Source organism: Lactuca serriola, chromosome 5 (assembly GCF_051521515.1).
Source record: "Lactuca serriola cultivar US96UC23 chromosome 5, Lser_US96UC23_V15, whole genome shotgun sequence".
NCBI lineage: Eukaryota > Viridiplantae > Streptophyta > Magnoliopsida > Asterales > Asteraceae > Lactuca > Lactuca serriola.
Window position 1 is genome coordinate 338,565,054 of NC_136412.1, and position 18,491 is coordinate 338,583,544.

Sequence of the window (18,491 nt, forward strand, 5' to 3'; positions counted from 1 at the left end):
TGTTTCTAGACAAGAGATTACTTGCGAGGCTAGGCAACTTTAAAAATATTCAATATAATTGATGCGTGCTACTAATTTTGTTGACAATTCTGTCGATATTGTTTATAAATGTCGGTTTTTTTCTTTGTTGAAAAAAACTAGAAGCCTAACACAAAGAAAATGATTTTGCCACACAATATATATATATATATATATATATATATATATATATATATATATATATATATATATATATATATATATATATATATATATATATATATATATGCACATATTAAAAATGGGCAAAAAAAACGATAACAAATACAATAAAAAAATAATTCACGAAGCCTTCAATGTTTCATAAAAAGAGAAGCTCGGTCATATAAAAAAATTGATTTAAGAGTAACACCAAATCGCAAGATTGTTAGTAATATCGTAAGATCTTTCATAGGATCGTTGGATCCTGAGTACATACGGTCATGAATATTATTTTATATAGTAATATAAGGTTTAAATAAAATCATTAATAAAATGACATTTAGCTTCCATCTTTTTTATTAAGGTTTTATTTAGTAAAAAGAAACATTCTAAATTGATTTATTTCTTAATGAAACAAATAATGTAATTAATATTTAGGTACTTTTCATGGTTGCTCTTTTTTATGTTAATGCGACACATGGAATGATTATACTTTACAATAGAGAAATGATATTGACACATCAAATAACATGTTATGTTATATAGTTAGATTTATGGTTTTAGTTCTAAACTTATTTCACGTGGTTTAACTTTTTATGATTTGTTGCATGTTTTAATTCCTCAAAGTTAGAAATTTGGAAAGTTCAAATCTTTTTTTGTGAATGTAACTTTTTTGTAGTGTTTTATGACACGCCTTTGTTAACTTACTTTAATTTCAATACATGCAAAAATAGTAACTGAACCAATTCCAAATTCCAAAACACATAATAGAGTTTTTGTCCACTACATAAAGTACACAATATTCAGTACATAAAGTACATTAAACTTACCAAATAAAGTGCATAGTACAAATTTGCCCCTTCAAAAAGCGATATTTGCACTTCATTACTCTAACGGGGCATACACTCGTTAAAGAAAACAACCTACAAATATCATTTGTTTTGAAATGCAAATTCCATTTTCCAAAAGCTATTTAGTTTTATAACTTATAAACATACCTTATGCATTTACATATTTTCTCCCTGCAGTCTTTCTTTAATTAGTAATAATTACACTGCGTTGTTTTCCATGAACATCCAGGACATGAGTGAAGATCTGATTTTTGAAAATAAAGGATTTGCAGATTCTGGGTATGTAACTGGATGAAGAGGGATGAGTTTATCTTGAGGGGCACTGATCATGCGGTTTTCAGATAATGCAAGACACCTAAGACAAGCTTTTGGCAAAGTCGGGCCTTTGTATGCTCTACATATGTTGTTTACAATGTAAATGTAATCCTTGAAACAAGAAATTAAAAAAGATGTTAATTAAGTAATTAATTAATAAGCATTAGAGATTGAATATTGAGAAGAGAGTTGAAGAAATTAACTAACATCGTAAAGTGGTTGTCCATCCACAACGACCCATGGGACGTATTTTTTTGGTGGTTGAAGAGAGTTTGTATCCACTGCGTATTGTAGTTCAAGCTGCAAGATGTGGATTTGATTAAAATTGGTTGGATTGTAACTTTAAGTGATTGAATTTATGTATTTGGTAAAAAGATCTGGATTAATGTGAATCAAGAATTTTTTTTTTTTTTTACCTGGTTTCCGTATCCACTGTTGTAGCAATCCTTCACTGGTTTTGGATCCAAACTTAGTTCTTGAAAGCATGATTCCCATTGATCGGCTTTGTCATGGTATAGGTATCTTTCCACACAAAAGACGAAAGGGAAGTGATCATGCTGCATATATAGATTGATTACACGTATTAGAAAGGAAAAAAAAACGTTTGGGAATATAATTCAAAGAACACAATATAAGGTAGTGTATGAGAGCATAGATCTTAATGTTTGGATTTAGGGCACAAAACCAGTATAAATCTGAACCGGAGGAGATTCAAATCATCATAGAAATGCTGTAAAATTATACATGACAAAGGAAAATTAAAACTAAGATGGAAACAGAGAGCTAAAAACTTACCACATCGGGCCAAGCATTGATTGCACATGCTTCTATTGTGTTAAACACGCATTCTTGCTCACCATGCTGTAACAAATACACATACCAAAATGAATTTAGCTATTCAATAACATGTAATCATATTCTTAACCGAAACTACAGAAATCGAAATTACTTAGATAACGATGATGATTATGAATCTATGATCTATGATGAATTGAAGATGATGATGAAAGGAAAACGATACAAGTAAACGAGATCTGGATTCAGTAAGGGGAAAACCTGGCAAGTGATGTTGCCGTTGGCATTGACTTTAGCGTTACCATAAGGAAAGAGTTTCACGTCGGCTATGGCGTCGATTCCTTCAGTAAACACATCGATCAGATAATTAACGATGAAATTCTCGCAGTATGGACAAAGCGATTCGTAGTAGACTGTTACTTGAACTTTCTCCGCTTCTTTTATAGGGATGATCTCTACAAAATCAGATGATGATGATGAACAAGTATTGACTGAGAACAAACAGATGATGAAGATGAACAGAAGGCGAGCTTCCATGGTTGAAATTTTGTTGAGCTTCGGTTTCAATGGCTTCAAGAACTAAGGAGAGTGGTGGTTATAAAAGATTCAGGGAATACCGATATTTTGTGTACTTTATAAGTTTTACAACTTTAGTCCTTCTTTTTGTAGAATTATTCTTAAAATGCCAGTTTATTAAAAAAATAGATTATTATATCACTGATATAAAATTTATAATTAACTATCTATAAAATGTACGAGTAATATAAAAGGTGTTGATGCCCAATAGACCTAATCTGTTAGATGAGAGCAAAGAGAGTGAAATTCACGAATTATGTAGCAGAATTGGACAATATATAAAGTGCAGGGGGCAATTCTGGTGGATTTATATCTTTCGCTTTAGAGTGCAACGGTTGAGAACGCCAGTAAATGTCAACGTGCGGAGCTTGCGGTTCTTATTTGAACAAATATATCCTTACTCAACCTATCATTTTTTGGTTTAATATTTAAGAAATAAAGATATTTAAATTGCAATACATTTATGAATTAGATGCAAATAGTATTAATTTATATTTTTTTTTATTTTATATATTAGAATTGCTATTTTTATTGTTTAATATTATACTTCTACTTTTTTTTTTTCATTTCACTACATTATATTTTTAAATTTTCTGTTAGGCCATTATATATACCGGTTATAGCAATTAGCAAGATAAATTATTATCTAAATCTCTTTCTTATTAAACTATTAATTTCTTAACTAACAACCTTTTCTTATTAAGTTAGCTTAGCTTTAGTCTAAACTCTATAGAATCAAGAAAAAGAAAATAATTGCTCTAAAACACCTTTTGTGTTAATATGAATATGTGATCCAGTTTCCAACACTGAAAATAAGTTCATATAATCATATAAATGGACAAGAAAACTTATACATAATTAGAGAGAAAAAATGGTAATAGAAAAACCAAGGAGATGATATTATTCAATGTGCATAAAGGTCGGTAGATGCAATCTATGAGCTCATTCATCAATATAACAAGAAAAACAATAATCAAAATCTCACCGACAAGGTTTGTATATGTAAGTAGATAGTTGTACCTTCATCCAAGGATAGAAATATTGCTTTCATATACGACTAATGGCCGATAAAATACACGCTTGCAATGGTGAATGGGAGAGTGAATATACTAAAAAAGCTTATACCAGTAATATAGTTGAAAGTAAGAAACAAAGAAATGTAACAAGGTTAACATAAGTCACTTCCACTTCCGACTCATTTCTAATTATCACATTTACTATTATATCCAAAATAGTTATGACACAAGTCCAGAAAAACTATTTTTGTTTCTATAACTTCCATTTTTCGGCAATTATGACCCATACGGCACATGTGCATGCCTCATTCAACAATAACTTTTCACAATGGTCCTAGTTGTTTGAATGTTGTTATAGTATTCAAATGTTCATAACATTCTCATTTTTCCATCTTCGAATTTGAAAAACCGTAAAAATCACTTTTCTATTTTACATACAATTTGGAAAACTGAGAAAACTTTGGAAAACTGAACAAATCAAATCCGTTTTCAAAAACAAAAATTTCTTGGAAAGTTTTCCTAGAAAACTGAAAATTTTTCTACAATTACCTAATTGGACAAATTGTGTCTACAAAGTTGCAAAATTTTAACCCGAACATAGAATTACTCATTGTAATCCGAACATCTTTTAACTAGGCACATTTCGCAACAAATCAGATTCATTGCTACTAAAACACGGAAACAAAAAATTATAAAAAAATAATAATAAGAGCGAAGTAGAATTATAGTGGCATATATTACATCAACATCATTAAGACAGGGGATAGAAGTAGTTATGTCATATAAGATATAACTCACAACTACAAATACATAAAAAGTTACCATAATTAAAAAACGCCATTCAAGATATAAAGCCTTTGGTTTTCAAACTCTCAACACCATCCCTGATAATCTGCTCCATAGGAATGAATTCAAGGCCCAACTCCATAAGCTTTTTCGATCCAGTCTTTGATCTCAATAACCCCGGTTGGGTGTCTTTCGGCAACCTATACAAAACAGATGATCAAAATGACGGATTTACCCTTCAATATAAAGACAAAACAATTGTTGATTGTGAAAGTACCTGGGGATATTATACTCAGGGTATAACTCAGCAACCATAGCTGCAAGATCACCATAATGTGAAATGGCTTCAACACATAAATGCCTTCCAGTTGCTGCTTTGTTTTCATACACCAGAATATGAGCCAAGGCCACATCTTTTACATGAACAGAACCCATGAAGAAATTCTCATATGTTTCCGTACATCCTAAACAGAACAAAACTCATCTTTAATTTTAAACTTATATATAAAACACAAACATAGTACAATGTTATAAGTTTGTCCTATGTTACCTTGGATAAGGCGAAGAATCATTAGCATGCTTGCATTAAGTGTTGGAGGAAGAATGGGGCCCATAACTGTTCCAGGGTTGACCACAACTACATCTAATCCTTTCTCCTTAGCGAAATCCCATGCAGCTTTTTCCGCTAAGGTTTTAGAAAGCGGATACCATAACTGACATGACATGACAAAAAGTTTCTAGAATCAATGAATGTTTTATTATAAAAATATAAATGGAAAAAGAAAAGAGTGTCTGAGTGACCTGGTTTTGCTTGCAATATTCCTCATCAGTCCAACAATCCTCAGTCTTTGGGACATCAGATGGCCATTTAGGACTAGGAACAATGGCTGAAACAGATGATGTCACAACCACACGTTTCACTCCCACTTCCTTTGCTGCTGTCAGAACATTGTTTGTCCCTTTGATTGCGGGTCCCAGTAGTTCCTTCTATTCAACATAGAAAACAAGGTTGGATAGTTTGTTCGATAATTCAAAACCTACTTGTTCTTTTCACATTCAAATATTATGACCAAGTTTTGTGCATTTGGTTTTGGCCTTTGGAGAAGTCTACCTTTGAATTCAAATTTCTATGATTCAATATTCAAAACAACTTCAGACATGCATCTTTATATCTTCATACTTGTTTGAATCCTTACTTTTTCTTTATGAGAACCTCATAAGTCAATAAGTCATAACCATATATTGATGAAGATCTTGTCTCTGTCGGAGAAAATAGACTTAAATGGTGTATCTACAGATCCAAACGTGATCATGAAAGAATAATCCATGGAATTAAATGGTGTTAAGGAACCAAGAGTAGAGAGACATTGGGGAGAAGATATAACTTTTCAATTCATAATCATAACTCAGAAAATAGAGTTGATACATACTCTGTTACAATGGGGGAGGAATACAACTGATTACTGATACTATCTAATTGATTCCTTTCACACCTTGTTGACTCACAAGGAATTAAATAATATAATAATAATTAATAATACAAGTGTTAATAAAGAAATGAATAAAAGCAACAATTAAATGATATCTATTCTCATGCAGCCACGTATCATATATACTGGTGCCATCTTAATCTTCATCTAAACGTGATCATCTATGAGGTCTATTTGTTTTCATCTTGATCTTGGTTTTATACTTATTGTGTGCGTGTGTGTTGTACAGTATTCACCAACAAAAAAATGGTAAATTACATACCTGAGGATCGTGGACTTGATCAACGATGCAAGGAGAAGCCAAGTGAAAGACACCGGATGCGCCTCTGACGGCAGCGACAATTGATTCGTAATCGAGGAGGTCGATTTGAAAGAGGCGAAGACGTGATTCTGCGCCTTCTAACGCTTCTAGATGCTTCGTTTCCTTCTCGTCTTCTGCAATTGCATGTGCACAATTATCAGTGAAGGGTGAAATTAGCTCCAAAACCACAACATAATTTGGATTGCATCGCGATCAACTTAAAATAGGTTATGATAGACACGATTTAAGCTACTTTTGTGCAAGGAGTATGTGATGAGAAAGGGGGTAACTGAGATCTTTGACGGTGGCGTTCACCGTGTAGCCGCGATCGAGAAGGAGGCGGACGAGCCACGAGCCAATATAGCCACTTCCGCCAGTTACGCATACCGCCTCCATTGCTGATGCCGCCATATCTTTTGTCCTTTCGCCCTTTCTAGTTTCTAGAGCTTCCAGTACTCCATCCAGTCACCCACCAACACTTATCAGGTCTTTAGGATGTTTAGTGGTTCTTGATTTTGCTTTGGGATAATTTATATTAGGAAATTGGATCCGTACACTAACATTTTTTCAACTATCTATCTATCTATATATATATATATATATATATATATATATATATATATATATATATATATATATATATATATATATATATATATATATTAAAATTACGGGTTTATTAAAACATAATGTTAAATAGGAGTGATTAAATGAAAAGTTTATTTGAATTTGAAATATGAAATAAGTGAAAATTATGACAAAAAAAAACATGCAAAAAATAAATTAATTAAAATTATGTGTTTAATTGTCAGACCCGTGTACTAAACATGTTATTATAACAAAATGTTAAATACAAAGGTTAAAGTGTATAATTGAAATTGAAATTTCAAATTTCAAATTTGAAATTAATAGTCATTATGGTAGGTTTAATTTATGGAAACTAATTATTGATATATTGGAAATGAATAATGAAGTAATGACAAGTGGAAAATTAATATATCTCAAAATTATGACAAAATGACATGTGGCCAATTAAATGAGAGAATGACAAGTAGCAATAACATTTTCATTTATTATGGTAGATATATAGAGAAATGTGACATATAATTAAATATTCTCTTACTTTTTATTCTTACATATCCTCCTATCCAATTAAATATTAACATGTGTAACATTTAATGTTCATTTAATGATATTTTAATATTTCTTATATATCCTGCTACCCAATGAAATATTGACATGTGTAACATTTAATGCTCATTTAATGATATTTTAATATATTAATATAACACATGTCATCATTTAATTTGGTAGGAGGATTTGTAGGAACAAAAGTAGGAGGATATTTAATTTCTCTTTCAAGAATTTGGTCATTCATTCAACGATTAGGTCATTCATTGTGATTGTGTTTCGGTGATTAGTTTTAACCTTTGAATCATTTTATGATTTTATCTTAAAATAAAATTAAATTAAATTAATATTGACTAAATTTAAAAACTTGATTAATTGATTTAATATTAACGTCATTTGTAAAAGGAATGTATTCAACTTATTTAAACCTCATCATAATTTTTTAAAATAAATTTCGTTCCTTCCTAATTTAAGTCATGTTTTTAGCTGACACATTTCGTATATTCTTTTGATTCACATCTATTATATGAAACATACTTATAAGATTATGGTATATCGTCGCTCAATTTCAAAAAATTCAAATTTTGATATCTTTTCCATAATCATTGTTGAAAAGCTATATATAAATCATATGGTGTTGTTCGTACATTCTGTTTTCTTCGGACCCTTTGTTTCATCACGTTCGAATAACATCGCCATTTGCAACATCACGTTCGTGATCTAGGTTCTTTCTTTAACATGATTTTCTTAATTTTTATTAATTGTATTCGATTTTTTTATTCTCATTAGTGTTGTATTTGACTGTGATATTTGAATGCATGAATAATCTTGATTATAAATGTTAGTATTAGTTTTTCAATCTTTTACTTTTTATGTTTTTAACCTTGCATTTGATGTTGCACTCTACATGTTTGATAAATGCCCATGAGAAAAGCACAATGACTTTTGATTAACTGTATGTATATATGTGTGTCTTACGGAATTAAATTTTTCTGAGATTGTTTGGATTGCACGGTAGTTGATGATTGTAAACTACCATTTACCCTTTAGTGTTTTTAATTATCAATATTATATTGCTATTAATTTGACATATTTGTTCATAATTCTTAGTTTTTAACAGATTTAGTTAATAACAATGTACTTTGACTTTAATCTATAATGTATTGAATTGCAATTTCTAAATTTCTTATGAGTTGTTGTAACTGTGTTCAATGGATACAAATTGTTTTGTAATTTCTATTTTGTTTTTAACATATTTAGTTAATATAAATGTGCGTATGTGTTTTTTTTTATTTAAAAAGCCAAAGCTCTTATTTCAACGTTTTCCCCTAATCTACTACTGTCTTTGAAATGTTTTGAATTGCTATTTCTAAATATATCGGTCGTGGGAAACCCTTTTTGGTCGAAATCAGTGAACAAAATTTCGTATTTAAGACAGTCAATCTTGAAAATAGCATAGTTATGAAATTTTATAAAGTAGGATAAAATAAATTATAAGATATGAAGAGATTTGTAAAAAAATACAATTAGTAAAGCGTTACGGTTATTAGAAAAAAAAATAAGATCGTTAACATTAGTAAAAATGCAATATATAAACTAAATTGTCACAATAGTAATGAAATATCATTATTTGATATTTTATATAATTGAAAGATATATACCAAATTACATTAATGATATACCAAAATTATTCAAAATTGCGCCAAGTCTATTGTAAAGTTCTTGCGAACACCAAATAAATAAGAACAAACATAAAAGTCAGCACTTATATTCATAATCAATTTTAAATAAATCAATCATGATTTTTAAAAGAATTTTCATTGATGATATACTAAATTAAATCCATATAACATTTAACATTCCATAAATTATACTGTATGACTTTATTTGAATAAATAAAATAGTTGTCAATATTTAATGCAATGAAAAAATGGTATATTGATTGTCAACATAAGTTTAAATTAAATAACCTTATTATGGAATGAATGTCTAATTAGAATGTTTTTGCTTATATAACAATATAATTAAGTAACATTTTTAAATAATTGAAAAACATTGAATAATAACAAGTGGAAAATAGTTAATTTAAAAATACTAAAAATTGTCATGTGACAAAATAAATGAGAAAATGATATGTGGCAAAATGATTCTTATTTATTATGATAGATTTTTTTTATGTTGTTTTTTTATTGTGTCGGCTTTTCATAACTATATATATATATATATATATATATATATATATATATATATATATATATATATATATATATATATATATATATATATATATATATAAAGTTATGAAAAACCGACACAATAAAAAAACAACATAAAAAATATATCCTAATAAATAAGAATCATTTTATGTTCCACTGCATTTAAAATTTATATTTTGACGACTTACACATTTTCTTTATCAATTTAATCGTCATTAATTTGATCAATAATTTTACCAAATTTAAATGTGTATTTTCCTTATATAAATTTTTTTAGTGGTCTCGATTTTCTCCCTACAAAAGTATTTCAAACATTTATTTCTTACGCGTTCCTTTATCAAATTTAAATTTATATTTTCTTTATGTCCATAAAAAATATTATTTTTATAACTTACCCATTTCCTTTATCAAATTTAAACTTTCTAAAATTGGATTCAATCGTAACCTACACAATGTTTTTGGCTTTCCCTTGGAGCATGCATAACACATGATTTGATGGATTGTTTTATGAGAGGGGAAGTCAATGCATTAGAGCAAGATATGTTGGGATGTCATGAATTTAGAGTTGAATGTTGATTATATTGTTGAATGGAAAAAAATGGTCCACAATCTTAAAAAAAAAAAATGAGTGCTGTAAAAATGAGTCTATGTAGCCGATTAATCGATGCCTAGACGTTTGACAGTCATCGGTCGTGTTAGTTGAATCATTTAATAATCGGACTTCAGGCTCATTAACTTGGTTTGAGATATACAATATCAACCATTTTTTATACATTTAACAGAAAAAGGTTTATAATAGTAAGTTGTTTTATTTTTATTTTAGGCAATTAAACATTTTTTTCATCTATTTTTCCATTACAATTTTATTCCATTTGATTACATGAATATGAGAGTCTAAGTTCTACTTATATTTAAGTAGTGCTGCAAAATTTATGTTTTGATTTCCATTTTATGTTGCTTATGTTCTTCACTGTGCCATTCCTTGTGAACGCTTTATTAATAGAATCAAATTAGAAATCGAATAGTCACATCGACCAAGAGGGAATAACGTACCTAAAACTCAGCCCAAACTTTTGGCTCTTAACAGTATTTGTAAGCCATATTGAATGCATTACCTATTTACAAAATAAAAAAGCAATAAAAATAAAAATAAAAAGGACAATATTTTGTTTGCAACGTTTTAACCCGAACATCGAACTACTCGTCTGATTCGAACACATTTTAACTCATCACCAAACATGCTCATTTTGCCACCACTATCATCAATATTACAAGGAAATAAAAAGGGACAAAACTACAAAAATGGTCTTTTGGTTTACAAAAAAATACCATAGATGGTCCTTATGAAGAATTTGATATATAGATTTACCTTTAAATTGTGTTAATTTTGAAATTAAGGAGTGTTTAGTTTGACCTAAAAAATGAGAGAGCAATTAACCCCTTAACCACCGGCAAACACCCATTTATATCAAACATCAAGCAAAAAAGCATTTATAATGATAAATATTATCTATCTTTAAAGTTTTTCAATCAAGGGCAAGAGGATTTACAAAAGTAAACATAATCTCATAAGTTAATTTCAATTTCTAATAATCTATTTCAAATCATTCATTCAACATTCTATAATCTGATTGAATCAGTCAATTAGATTTCAATCTCATAATATGACTATGTGATAAACTATTAAACTAATTTCTATGAATCTGAGAAACTGATAATCTATTTATTCTATAATTCATTCAGACATTCAAGTATGCAATTGACAATTATAAACCGATAATCCTCATTCCCAGGGGCGGACCTAGGTGGGATCCATGGTGGCACCGGCAACTCCTGACTTTTCCGGCTGCAGCGGAAAAAATTTCGAAAAATTTATTTTTTCTACTACCGTACAACCTCTGAATTTCCCGTGCAACCCCCTGTTGTGAAATCCTGTGTCCACCCCTGCTCATTCCTCAATTTCTCATAATCTATTACAGTGTCGGTATTACCTAATTAGCAGGACCAAGAATGAAGAATCATAAAGTGATAATCGACCCCCCACCCCTGTCTCGCTGAGTTGTTGGATGATGATCGGCAATCACTATTTTTTTTTTAACGTCGCTGTCTTCTAGCTTGTTCGACACACTCCCTTACAATGAACTGATGATGTTGGACTGATTTAGGTTTGAATTGGACTAAACAATACATACTATTAAAAAAAAATTAGGCCCCTAAAAATTGTGGGCTCCCTCTAAACCGGGCCTGGTCATAAGTCTTTACGACTAACACCGTTAAAAGTAAAGATTGACTAACACCGTTAAAAGTAAGGATTGACTAACACCGTTAAAAGTAAGGGTTAAGTATTAGTGAAATGACTAATATTATCTCCTCTTTCAAAAAAAGGAAATGACTAATATTAGTTAGTTTTCAGTTTTGGCTTTTTTCTAGTTTTGATTTTAGATATTCACCTTCGTTTTCCGGCTAGCAAAGGAGGTATTGGTGGTCAGGGTAGAGTGACGGTTAAATAGGGACCATCTATGCAAGGATTTTCAAACTTAAGGACCACCCATGCAACAAATTACTTATAAGGACCATCTGCGGTATTTTTTACAAACCACAGGGACTATTTTTGTACTTTTGTCTAAAAAAAATTTAAGAGCAAAGTGGAATTATTTTGGCATATATTACATCAACAGCATCAAGACAGTGGATAGAAGTAGCTATGTCATATAACTCACAACTATAAATACATAAAAAAAATTACCATAAAAATCTCATTCAAGATATAAAGCCTTTGGTTTTCAAACTCTCAACACTGTCCCTTATAATCTGCTCCATAGGAATGAATTCAAGACCCAACTCCATAAGCTTTTTCGATCCAGTCTTTGATCTCAATAACCCCGGTTGGGTGTCATTTGGAAACCTTTACAAAAAATGACATAATATATAAAATTTGTTAAAGTACATTGTTATTCTATGACATTAACCCTATTACATAGTTATTATTATTATAATGAACAGTACCTTGGGATATTATACTGAGGGTATAATTCTGCAACCATGGCTGCAAAATCACCATAATGTGAAATGGCTTCAACACATAAATGCCTTCCGGTTGCTGCTTTGTTTTCATACACCAGAATATGAGCCAAGGCCACATCTTTAACATGAACAGAGCCCATGAAGAAATCCTTATATGTTTCCGTACATCCTAAACAGAACAACCTCATCGTTAAATATTCAAAAATTTCAATAATTTTTTATCCGGTTGATATCAGTTTCAGTCCAATGCACAACAAACCAAACACAGTACAAAGGTTTGTCCTATGTTACCTTGGATAAGACGATGAATGATTAGCATGCTTGCATTGAGTGTTGGAGGGAGAATGGGGCCCATAACTGTTCCAGGGTTGACCACAACTACATCTAATCCTTTCTCCTTAGCGAAATCCCATGCAGCTTTTTCTGCTAAGGTTTTAGAAAGCGGGTACCATAACTGACATGACATGACAAGAAGTTTTTAGAATCAATCAATGTTTTATTATAAAAATATAAATGGAAAAAGAAAAGAGTGTCTGAGTGACCTGGTTTTGCTTGCAATATTCCTCATCAGTCCAACAATCCTCAGTCTTTGGGACATCAGATGGCCATTTAGGACTAGGAACAATGGCTGAAACAGATGATGTCACAACCACACGTTTCACTCCCACTTCCTTTGCTGCTGTTAGAACATTGATCGTCCCTTTGATTGCGGGTCCCAGTATTTCCTTCTATTCAACATAAAAACCAGATTAGTTGATTATGTTTGTTCTAAAATTGAACAGCTACTCATTTTTGAACTTGTTCTCTTCACATTCAAATATTATGACCAAGTTATGGGCATGGTTTTGGCCTTTCGGGAAGTCTACCTTTGAATTCTAAGTTTTCATTTCTTTTTGGGCAAATGACATAAAAGCAACTTCAGACATGCATCTTTATATCTTCATACTTGTTTGAAGGCTTATTTTTTCTTTACATATAACCCAATCAAATGAGAACCATATAGATTGTGTTTGTGATTTTTATTTTGGTTGTCTTATTTCCCCCTGCACCTACACTTCTTTCTTATGGCATTTATATAATATTTGACCAACAACCAATCTACTATTTAACCCTGTGAAGTAATGGAAGAATAATCCACGGAATCAAATAGCGTGAAGGAACCAAGAGTTGAGAGACATTGGGGAGAAGAGATAACTTTTCAATTCATAATCATAACGGAGAAAACACAGAGCTAAAATATACTCTGTTACAATGGGAAGGCATACACTTGATACTCTCTAATTATTCCTTTCTCACCTTGTTGGCTACCCACTCACAAAGAATTAAATAATAATAATAATAATAATACAAGTGTTAATAAAGAAATAAATAAAAGCAATAATTAAGTGATATCTATTCTCATGCAGCCACGTATCATATACCCTGATGCCATCTTAATCTTGATCTAAACGTGACCATCGTTTTATACCCTTATTGTGACTGTTGTACAGTATTTTAGCAGAACCGCTTAACCAACAAAAAAAATGGTAAATTACATACCTGAGGATCGTGGACTTGATCAACGATGATAGGAGTAGCCAAGTGAAAGACACCTGATGCGCCTGTGACAGCAGCGACAATTGATTCGTAGTCGACGAGATCGATCTGGAATAAACGGAGACGTGATTCTGCGCCTTCTAACGCTTCTAGATGCTTCGTTTCCTTTTCATCTTCTGCAATTGGATTTGCATAATTATCAGTGAAAGGGTCAAATTAGCTCCAGAACCACACATAATTTGGATCCCCATCAACTTAAATAGGTTATGGTAGACACGATTTAAGCTAATTTTGTGCATGGAGTAGGTGATGAGAAAGGGGCTAACTGAGATCTTTGACGGTGGCGTTGACTGTGTAACCGCGATCGAGAAGGAGGCGGACGAGCCACGAGCCAATATAGCCACTTCCGCCAGTTACGCACACCACTTCCATTGCTGATGCCGCCATTTCTTTCGTCCTTTTGCCCCTTTCTACTTTCTAGTTCTTGCTTTTTCTTTGGGATAATTTCATTTATATATATATATATATATATATATATATATATATATATATATATATATATATATATATAATTAGTTCTTGACTCGGCCTGAATGGCAGCCCTCAAGCTTTTCCGAGCCTTAGTCAGTCATGATATTTGTAAGGCGTGTCTTAAGTCGACAATTTTTTATATAATTAATATTTTTATATGTATTTTCAACTATTACTTATTTTTATACACATATGAGTTAATGCTGCGTTTTGGCAAAGCTTGGCGGCAGGTTCAAGCCTTGGAGTCGTGACGCAAGCTTTTTAAAACCTTGATAATTATATACACGCCAGGTTACAAAATGTTATTTAATTTATGATTATTGAGATAAATATAATTGTGTACCACAAATATTAAAATTTGATAGATTTGAGATGACAACAACAATCACACGTGATAGTACAATGTAGTTGTTATAAAATTCAAAAGAAATAAGATAATCTAACATAATAATAGAAAAATGACTCACAACTAAAATATATATGGATTAAGTATGTATTATAAATAATAATAATAATAATGTCATAAGTAACAAAAAGATAATAATTTAACATAAATTTTAAAACTCTCTTTATATAAAACATTAGAAGTTTTATTGGTCAAACTATTATTAAATTAATAATTTTAATTTTTTTTTTTTACTTTTAAATCTAGATAAAACAACATATAATTGATTATGTGTGAAAATTAGTTGTCTACAAACCAACATTTGACAATCACCATCCTTTAACTCTTATTTATGGAGATTGCAAAACAAACAACAAGTGAAAATTGTATTCTTTTGAAATTGAAAGAAATTGAAAGGAATCTTTTCATTGTTTAAATAAAATTTTAAAAATGATAGTGTTTAAAGAAATGAATAGAAAGGTCCATGTACAAAGTAAATGTTATAACTTAAAGTAGAATGTCTTAATATTTTTGAAAAAGAAAGAAAGTAGTATGCTGTAGTTCGGTAGATTACCAAATAACATCCTCTTACGGAAGGTAGGAAATGGTCTCCCTACAACACATACATTCCTAAGAAGTATGATGAAAGATGTTATCATATTTGCATATTACCTTTGTTTTCAAAGAAGTATGTAAGTCTTAAATCTCTAAAACTCATCATTTATCACCTATATATTCCTATTTCAGCATCGCATTTCAAGCTTTCAACATCTTGCTTTTATATTTTCCTATTTCAGCATTGTAGCTTGAAAAGTTCATATTGTACTTGTAAAATTTCCCTATTTCAACATTTTATTTTGAAACTCTTCCTAACCAACATTATACTTTGAAACTAAGATTTAATGTACTTATGTTTTGGTTTAATTCTATTGGACAAAAACGGGAAGGGGAAAGATACTTTCATTAGTTTGTTAGTTATAACATCCTACTTTAGATACAAATAAGGTGTTGTTTGGTTCGCAGAATGTTGCTGAAGGAATTTGAATTGAAATTAGAAAAAGAATGGAATTTGAATCCAATTCCATATGCTGTTTGGTTGGTAGGAAATGGAATTGAATTAATTCCAGAATCTGTTTGGTTCGCAGGAAATGGAATTGGAATTCATGTAAAATGACATAATTACCTTTTTTGCCTGTTTTGCTTAATTTTACCTTGTTTTCTAACTATATGTAAAAATACATTATAAAAATTATAAAAATAGTAGAATTTCGGCGGTGGTGGCAGTGGTGGTGGTGTTGGCGACAGTGGTGGGTGGCGGTGATGGTGGCTGTGACGGTGGTGGTGGTGGTAGTAGTGGTGGCATTGATTGTGGTGGCAGAAGTGGTGGTGATGGTGGCAGTGTTAGCCGGTGGTGACAGTGATGGCGGTGATGGTGCTGGTGGTAGCATCGGTGGCTGGTGGCGGCGGTGGTGGTAGCGGCGATGGCGATAGTGTTGGTAGTGGTGGTGGTGGTAGTGTTATTAGTCGTGGTGGTGGTGGGTGATGACATTGGTAGTGGTGGTGGGTAATGGTCATGGTGGCAGTAATGGTGGCGGTGGTGGTCGGTGGCGGCAGCAACGGTGCTAACGAAGATGATGGTAGTTGTTGGTGGCGTCGCAGGCAATGGCGGTGGGTGGCGGCAGTGGCAGTAGTGGTGGGGTGGTGGTGGCGGCGACGGTGGCGGTGGGTGGTGGTCATGGTAGTGGTAGTGGTGGTCGATGGCAGATGCGGCGGTAGCGGTAACGACGACAGTGGTAGTGGTCGTGGCAGCAACGATGGTGGTGGTGCTGGTCGGTGGGGCGGCAGCGGTGGTGGTGATGGTGGCAGTGGTGGTAGCGGTGGTGATAGTGATGGCGGTGGTAGTGGCGGTAGTGGTGGTCAGTGATAGTGGTGGTGGGTTTTCTGATAAGTACAAGGGGTATTTTTGTAATCTGACACTTTCCTTGATGAGAAGGAATGTTTTCCATCCAACTTTGGAAGGAATTCACTTTCCTCCATATGGTGGAAAATTTATTTCATTTAGGAATCATTTTCCCTCCTCTAAGTCCAACCAAACGCATGAATTCGAGGGAATTGAAATCCTTTTCCCTCGAATTACATTCATTTCCTGCCAACTAAACGCACCCTAAGTTACTACAATAAAATAAAAAAGAAAGTATAGTCTTAAATCTCTAAAACTCATCATTTATCAAAATATTAGTCGACTATTTATCCATCGTATACATATTCAACTAATTTTTTAGAATTGCAATTTTCGGTTCAAAAGGAGAATGTTTCAACTTCATTTATCTTCACTTTCTTCTTGTCTGATTCTTAAAAGCGAAATTAAAATTAGATGTGGAAAATAATTTTAGATCGGGAAACAACTAACTTAAACATTAAGATTCACTTATCAAAGAGTTAGAACAAACCCTAAACCGTTTGCTAGGATTATCAGTCACGAATGGTAGCCATAATGAAAAGGGTTTGCATCGTCAACTATTGTATTCTTTTTAGAGATGTGTGATTTTGAGTTAGAGATGTGTGAATTTAAGAAAGAAGAATCATAATAATAGAGAATCTGTAGCTTTATTTATATTCAAAGTAAGAAGCTTATTGCCTTAATGATATATAAAAACGTTTGAAAAAATATTAGTTGTTGATCGGATATCCAACTCAGCCAAAAAATAAATAAAAAATCAACATCAAACACCTTATCTCCAATAAATTTAAAAAATATATAATATAAAAAAGAAAAGACAAAACTATAAAATTTGTCCATGTGGTAATCAAAAAACTATGGATGGGGTCTAAAATGTTTTTAGCTTGCATGCAAGATTCAAAATCAAGATTTTTCCATGGTTTTAGTCCATTATGTCTACAGCCGTTTACTTACGCCTTGTTCCCGAGTTTTTTTTTTTTTTTTTTTTTTTGTAAATTCATTAAAGGAAGGGGAAGGAAAATTTTGACAGAAAGAAAGGGAGATGAAAGAAAATATTCATTATTTTGTGTTCCCGAGTTCGAAGGAAATGAAAGGAAAATTTTTAGGTTTTGTGTTCCCGAGTTAGGAGGAAAAATATAATAAAACTTAAAATTTTTATTCCCCTCACTTTCATTCCAAATCCGCTTAATTTAGCAGGAAATTTTGGAAGGAAAATATGACTCCAAAATCCTTCCCCTCCACTCACTTTCCTTCCATTAATGAAACTTGGAAACACGATTTTCCTTCGACACCCCTCACTTTCCCTTCATATCCTCCCATTTTTCTCCTTAAGTGGAACTCAAGAACAAGGCATTAAAGTCATTACGCCCATCACGTGCCCTCTATGTGAGGGCATTT

At 31.7% G+C, this 18,491-nt stretch overlaps 3 protein-coding genes across 4 annotated transcripts; all 3 read right to left on the minus strand.

The window, feature by feature from the left end:
- Positions 1-933: 933 nt before the first annotated feature.
- LOC145055335 (gamma-interferon-responsive lysosomal thiol protein-like) lies at positions 934-2,722 on the minus strand. 2 transcript variants are annotated; one of them, XR_013685142.1, is made up of 6 exons: positions 2,403-2,722; positions 2,142-2,207; positions 1,763-1,903; positions 1,554-1,646; positions 1,179-1,457; positions 934-1,103 (listed from the first exon to the last, which is right to left on the minus strand). XR_013685142.1 is itself a non-coding variant. In XM_079003627.1 (5 exons), the coding sequence occupies exons 1-5, from the start codon at positions 2,676-2,678 to the stop codon at positions 1,230-1,232; spliced, it is 804 nt and encodes a 267-aa protein (XP_078859753.1). In that variant the 5' UTR covers positions 2,679-2,722; the 3' UTR covers positions 934-1,229. The 2 variants fall into 2 exon arrangements, 1 of the variants encoding a protein (XP_078859753.1); XM_079003627.1 differs by having other exon boundaries at positions 934-1,457.
- Positions 2,723-4,422: 1,700 nt separating this feature from the next.
- Positions 4,423-6,823, minus strand: LOC145055336 (phenylacetaldehyde reductase-like). The gene is made up of 6 exons (XM_079003628.1): positions 6,601-6,823; positions 6,272-6,444; positions 5,321-5,506; positions 5,070-5,232; positions 4,797-4,983; positions 4,423-4,719 (listed from the first exon to the last, which is right to left on the minus strand). The coding sequence occupies exons 1-6, from the start codon at positions 6,719-6,721 to the stop codon at positions 4,575-4,577; spliced, it is 975 nt and encodes a 324-aa protein (XP_078859754.1). The 5' UTR covers positions 6,722-6,823; the 3' UTR covers positions 4,423-4,574.
- A 5,467-nt stretch (positions 6,824-12,290) lies between these two features.
- LOC145055337 (phenylacetaldehyde reductase-like) lies at positions 12,291-14,719 on the minus strand. Its single transcript, XM_079003629.1, has 6 exons — positions 14,544-14,719; positions 14,221-14,393; positions 13,224-13,409; positions 12,973-13,135; positions 12,664-12,850; positions 12,291-12,562 (listed from the first exon to the last, which is right to left on the minus strand). Exons 1-6 carry the CDS (start codon positions 14,662-14,664, stop codon positions 12,418-12,420), a joined length of 975 nt encoding a protein of 324 aa, XP_078859755.1. The 5' UTR covers positions 14,665-14,719; the 3' UTR covers positions 12,291-12,417.
- Positions 14,720-18,491: the final 3,772 nt, after the last annotated feature.

Coding starts and splice junctions, on each gene's coding strand:
- LOC145055336 (XM_079003628.1), bottom strand. CDS start 6,721: ATGGCGGCATCAGCAATGGAGGCGGTATGCGTAACTGGCGGAAGTGGC. Junction 4,984..5,069: donor GATTCTTCGCCTTATCCAAG/GTAACATAGGAC, acceptor TGTTCTGTTTAG/GATGTACGGAAACATATGAG. Junction 4,720..4,796: donor CCTGAGTATAATATCCCCAG/GTACTTTCACAA, acceptor TGTTTTGTATAG/GTTGCCGAAAGACACCCAAC.
- LOC145055335 (XM_079003627.1), bottom strand. CDS start 2,678: ATGGAAGCTCGCCTTCTGTTCATCTTCATCATCTGTTTGTTCTCAGTC. Junction 2,208..2,402: donor ACGGCAACATCACTTGCCAG/GTTTTCCCCTTA, acceptor TATTTGTTACAG/CATGGTGAGCAAGAATGCGT. Junction 1,458..1,553: donor ATGGACAACCACTTTACGAT/GTTAGTTAATTT, acceptor TCTTGTTTCAAG/GATTACATTTACATTGTAAA.
- LOC145055337 (XM_079003629.1), bottom strand. CDS start 14,664: ATGGCGGCATCAGCAATGGAAGTGGTGTGCGTAACTGGCGGAAGTGGC. Junction 14,394..14,543: donor CGCCACCGTCAAAGATCTCA/GTTAGCCCCTTT, acceptor ATCCAATTGCAG/AAGATGAAAAGGAAACGAAG. Junction 12,563..12,663: donor CCTCAGTATAATATCCCAAG/GTACTGTTCATT, acceptor TTTTTTGTAAAG/GTTTCCAAATGACACCCAAC.